We start from the raw sequence: 6,000 nt of genomic DNA, 5'->3' as shown, positions 1-6,000 counted from the left end.
AAAAAAATTCAAAACATAGTAAAGCATTCATGGGTCTGTTTGAAAAAAATACTTACCCTTTTGTGAGCTATTTTTGCAGTGGTTTAATATTTTCAAAAGCTTATACTTCAAAACTAAGTAAAAATGTGCCGTGAATAACTGTAGTGGTACTTTTAACTCGTAAAACAACACATTTTTCTTTCTGATCCAGATAGCAACGTTCAAACATCATTAATAGTCACAATGCATTAAACCATGAGTGTCCAACCTTTTGGTTTGCCTGGGCCGCGTTGAGAAAGAGGAATTGTCTTGTGCTGCATATCCATGAGTTTCTCCAAAAGTAGCGCCTCTTATTTCCATGGAAACTACAGCTGATACAAAGAAAAGTTACACTGTTTTTCCACATAGTCACCACCGTTAGCTATGTGTTTTCACCAGCGATGAACAGGAGCCTGCACACAAGCTCATGAAGATCTGTGCGCTGTTAGTTTGGTCGTTGTTGAGCAATGAGTTGTGCCTGGAGCCACCCGTGGTGAAGCTTCCACCTTCACAGCAGGGAGTGGGCTGCATGCAGCCTGCAGGCCACATGCTGGTCATGTTTGCATTAAATGTTTCGTTTAATTAGAGACAACATGCTCTATTGAAAGAGAAGAATAATCTAGTGAACAGTAGTGAATAATTGGTTTCTGAGTTCCTTGAAATTACACTGACTGAAAGCTTGTGCTGTAACACGTTGGACAGATATGCTTTGTTATATTCTGTCTAATAGTGTAATCCTGCTCAGAAGCTACAAATGTTTTCTATTATCTGTTTAGTTTTGAAAATGCAGAAGAATATTCACCTAAGAATCTGCCATTGTAATTTTTAAAGACTATTTTAAAGAACAAATTATCCTCTCATGAAGCGTCTTTCCTCCCATTACTTGTGTACTAATGACCAACTCATATATAATAATCCATAATGTCTCTTTTAAGGCATTTGACTGAACTATGGTAATAAAACTGTTTTTTAATCTGTGGCTGCAGTGTACCATTCATGTCACAGTGAGGAGAAGTGTCCACCCTGTACCTATCTCACTCAGAAATGGTGTATGGGCAAACATGAAGTAAGTCTTAGTGTTTTTGTATTCTTAATTATATGCAGCTTGAAAATAGTTATTGATGTTCTGGATGTGCTTTTATGTTTATGTAACTTAAGGGATAACCCTGTGATGGTTCAGCTTCTAGGACTGTTGAGTTATATTTTCATGGCTTCTTTGGAATGGAATATATTATCGGAGTTGGTATTTAATATGATTAAATAGGAAAAATCTTTTATGCCATGTGTATTCATACTGATATTAATGGACATAAGGAACACTGTCTTTGTCCAGAGTATTTTAGTATTACGTTTCTTGTGTGGATAATGCCAAACAAAGGTGTTAACAATAGAAGTGCTTTGAGATTTGCTGTTATAATTACTGATTTTCTTTTATGTGGTCTTCCTCCTCCCCTCTTTCAGCTGCGAAGCAATATTCCCTGTCATCTCACTGACATTTCCTGCGGACTTCGCTGCAATCAAATGTTAAAATGTGGAATGCACAAATGTAAAAGAATCTGTCATAAAGGGGAATGTCTTATAGATGAAGAGTGTAAACAGCCGTGTATTATCCCAAGACTGTATTGTAATCATCCCTGTATGGCTCCATGTCATCCTTCTTCATCCTGCCCAACAACATCCTGCTGTGCAAAGGTTAGGTGCTCAGTGAAAGTTAACTGCAAATTCACTGGCAAATAGTATGATTTAACTACCAGCCAAAAACATTACTGACAAAAGGCGATGTTTTTTTAATACAAAAAATGTCATGCTATCATATAAACTTAAAATATTGAGTAATGTGATGGAGCGTGTTTGTTTTGCTTTTTAAAATTATTTGTCATTAAATAGTCACTATTCCTGTAGGAGTGCAATTCACCTCTCTCACTTCCCTCCCTGAACAAAAAAAAAAAAGTTTAAACCAACTGCTGTCTTGTGCAATGCAACAGGTTGAACTTCAGTGTGAATGTGGAAGAAGAAAGGAGAGTATGATTTGCTCAGAAGCATCTAATACATATCAGAGGTTTGTACTATGATAATTATTTTACTTCTGTCATTAGATCTTTGCAGTTTGATTGGATTTCAGTATTGGCAATTGTACAATCAGTGAATATACAGATGGTATAGTATATCCAGGAGTTTGGCTGATGTAATTGTTATACTGGAGTAGGAAAAAAAGGACACTCAGTCTATCCTGGGCTCACGTGATAGACTCCAGCAGAGTGGATCTCCAGGAGAGACCCTTCCCCACTGGCATTCAGCTCTTAAATGGGTCCAGGAGAGGTGCAGCCAGGCTCCACCCCTTCCTGCAGCACAGGAGAATTGCCTTCGCCTGTGCTCCCGTGGCTGACTCACTGCTCGCCTCAGGTGATCAATCAGAGGTTCAGGCTGTGATTCAGCAGCCCCACACAGCAATATATTCCATTCATGAAGTTTTTCACGCTTTTTCCCTATTCCTCTGAGCCTCCATATCAGCTATGCTCTTCTGCAACACATTTCTCTTTTTGCTGTCAGTCTCTAACTGTCTTGGCATGCCACAGCTTGGATTTCTCATCTGTGGAATTCTAATTCAGTCATCTGAACATGTGATGGTATCTAACAGTCCATGTGTGAGTTGCTGTTAAAGTTCCCATTAATGTCTGATGGAACCTAGTTAGTACAGATGATGGAATTTAAAGAGTGATAAAGCTGGAATAGGCAGCTAAATTTAGGTTGAATAACTTTTTAGATTTCGTTGACTGTAATGAGAGCTTTGGTTCTTAATATCTGAATCTTGATTTTCAATATGCAAGCTGAGTCCTACCTAGCTTTTTTTTTTTTTTTGCAATGAATTGGTCTCTAAATGCTGTTTCTAAACTACGCTTATTTTTATCTTATATCAGAGGGCAAAGAAGGGACAAGGAAAACAAGAATCAAGTTGAACTTTGAAAGTTATGAAATAGAAATAGCAAAATAGAGACAATAAAAACTCCTTTTTACCCTGCGATTGAGAGGGAATAAAAAAAATAATTTGGAGGGTTGAAGTGCAACAAAAATTTTGCTCTACGTACCAGTTCATAGTAGAGAGTAGTTGTAGATACTTCTTGTCTTTCGGAGAAAGCATCCTAATGATTTTTTCACCTCTGTTATTTGAGGAACTATCCCAACTGAGGATGTATTGCTTTTCTTACTGATCAGTGCCCAGACTTAAATTCTTCAGAAGGTGGCTTAGTATCTACTTAATAGGTTCCTTAGTACTGTGAATTAAGCATTACAGAACAATAGTAAGTAGACTTTCAGGAATTTTGTGCTTTTAATTATTTTTTTTTTCCCCAGTACTGATATAAGCCAAAAGATTGGCTCAACATTGAATTATCATTTAGAATTGGCATGAGCTTGTCATTAATGATAAGCTGGATGGTAACCGCATTGCAAGTTTTTGTCTTGGAAGCCTGTTATATTTCCCCTATTTGTGAGGCTCAGGCAATCCAAAAACACTCGTACAGGGGAAGATGGTGTATGTGAAGTCAGTGGGATGTATGTATGAGCCAAGTCAATAGGAAGGAAACAAAGCGTTCAGTTTAAAGCGTATCTCTTGGTTCACACGTGTTCAATTAACTGATATTACCAACAAATGAACCATGTGATGTTAGCAAAAACAGTGTTTAATGCTTGCTAATTTTACATCTCTAACTGTTCAGATCACCAAGACATTAAAATACTCCAGTTTTATGGGAATTAGCTTTGAATTTTTCCACCATCTTCATTTTTAAGGAATAAATAGAAAACCAAACTACTCCCGTGGTACTGCTGTGGAGAGTTCACCAAGCTAATAGAGTGTCCAGGTTTCTCAAAAACGTTACAGAGAGTGTTTTACCAAGTTCAAAGCTATTTAATGGCACACAAAGGTGCCCAAAGGAACAGGAAAGGATCTCTGGAGCTCTGTCTGTATATGTGATATAGATGCTGTTGTCATCTAGTGGCCTGTTTCTCTGACCCAACCTGATAAATTTGAAGCTGGTAGTGTCTCTCAATGCTACTTTTTTTAGTGTAGTATGATTATCCTTCTTGATGTGTGAATAGTTGTTTTCTGAATGTCGTGTGAAGTGTTTGGAGACGAATGTATGCTTTTATCTGAGAATTATCAGGAAGGACAGTTCAGAGAACAGAATTTTAGATGTGGGATTTTGAGACATGGGATATTTCACTTTAAAATGTACTGTGTATTGTATTCGTAGAGATTTTAGCTAGAAAATGAGACTAGAAAGGCTTGCTATTAATGGGAATTATGAAGTTGTTTTATAAAGAAAATTTTAAGTTTCAGTAGGCATTTCATTCTTTCCTTTTGGCTTGTATCATCAATATTTTCTAGATAAACTTCAAAGTAATTATAAATTTACAGGTTTTAGTTGCATACAGTTAAAGAAGAATCACAGGAAAGTTAAAAAGCATTGTTAAACCAGTATGTTCAGGTGCAGTTTCAGTCTTAAGCAAGTAAGAAGGAGTATTCACATTGTCTAGTTTAGACTTAGAGTTGTTGCTCTGAATAATTTCATAAAGAAGCAAGGCTGTTATTTGCATAAGATGAGAAAGATTTACGTTTTAATCTACATAAGTAGATAAATCTTCTAAAACTAGGTGATTTAGAACTAGATTTTGGTTCTGTAATCTTACAAGGAAGCATGCTTGCTTTTCTTCTTCTATCTGGATATTTTAGTGTGGAGCTTTATATACTATTTCCAAGATCTAATGAAAACTAATACTCTTCTGTTGCAGAATAGCTGCTATATCTATAGCCACTAAGTTAACGGATCTGCAGCTTGGAGATTCAGTGGAAATCAGTAGACTTATTACAAAAAAGAAATGAAGCAGGCCAGGTAAGGACAGGCATGTAGAAATATGAAATCCTTGTGAGTACATGAAGAATAAGTGACTTGGAAAATGCGTAGTATTATCAGTAGAATTCTGGTTAAAAGACTTTTAATAACCTAGCTCTACTTTAATACTGCTATAAGAATGTTTTACTATTTTTATATCTGTTTTTGATTTAATGTAGAATGAGCTCTATCATTCCTTAGCTTCTTGTTATAATTATATATTGAACATCGTATTAGTTTCAGAGTTTCTCTCAGCAGACTTAGAATCACAGAATGATTGAGATTGGAGGGGACTTCTGGAAGTCAGCTAGTCCCAATTCCTTGCTCTAGAGTCTAGAGCCAGAGCACTAAGGACAGACACTGCTCAGCTGCTCTGGACAACCTGTGCCAGTGCTCAGTCACCTGCACTTACATATATATATGTATGTGTGTGTGTGTGTGTGTGTGTGTGTGTGTGTGTGTACATATATATATACACATATATGTACACACACACACACACACACACATACATACATACATATATGTAATTAGTATATATGTATATTGTGTGTGTATACATACACATAATTAGTATTTCCTGATGTTCAGAAGGAATTTCCTGTGTCTCAGTATGTGCCCATTGTCTCCTGTCTTGGCTCTGGACGCTGCTGAAAAGAGCCTGGGTCTGTTCTCTTTGTACCATCCCTTAAGGGATTTAGATAAATTGTTAAGATCTTTGTCAAGCTTCTCCTCTGGTCTGAACAGTCCCAGTTCTCTCAGCCATTCTCAGCCCAGGACAAGTACTGCAGTCCATTCAGTCAGCCCTTTGTTGGACTCCCTTTGGTATGCTGAAGTATCTCTAGTACACAGGAGCCCAGGACGCAGTACTCCAGGATTAGCCTCACAAGTGCTGAGTTGAGGGAGGGATCACATCCATTGATGTGTTGGCAATATTTTCTTTAATGCAACTCAGAATACCGTAAGCTTGTCTTCTTGCAAAGGCACATTACTAACTTGAACTTTTTGTCCATGAGGTCCACAAACTCTTTGGAGTCCATCTGAATTTCCTCAGGTTGCTGTTAGCATTCTTTTCTGGATGACTAAAAGG

General features: G+C 37.2%; 1 protein-coding gene across 1 annotated transcript in view; it reads left to right on the top strand.

The window, feature by feature from the left end:
• The window catches only part of NFX1 (nuclear transcription factor, X-box binding 1), a gene marked incomplete at its 5' end in the record, with an annotated part of 72,097 nt that overhangs the window by 44,783 nt on the left and 21,314 nt on the right, over nucleotides 1–6,000 (top strand). Inside the window, 5 exon segments of the mRNA XM_031557807.1 lie at nucleotides 1,005–1,084; nucleotides 1,480–1,710; nucleotides 2,004–2,077; nucleotides 4,810–4,883; nucleotides 4,886–4,910. Coding sequence (XP_031413667.1) covers nucleotides 1,005–1,084; nucleotides 1,480–1,710; nucleotides 2,004–2,077; nucleotides 4,810–4,883; nucleotides 4,886–4,910 — 484 coding nt within the window.

Source organism: Meleagris gallopavo, unplaced genomic scaffold (genome assembly GCF_000146605.3).
Source record: "Meleagris gallopavo isolate NT-WF06-2002-E0010 breed Aviagen turkey brand Nicholas breeding stock unplaced genomic scaffold, Turkey_5.1 ChrUn_random_7180001957942, whole genome shotgun sequence".
In the NCBI taxonomy this organism is placed as follows: domain Eukaryota; kingdom Metazoa; phylum Chordata; class Aves; order Galliformes; family Phasianidae; genus Meleagris; species Meleagris gallopavo.
This window is presented reverse-complemented; position numbering and strand designations above follow the sequence as displayed.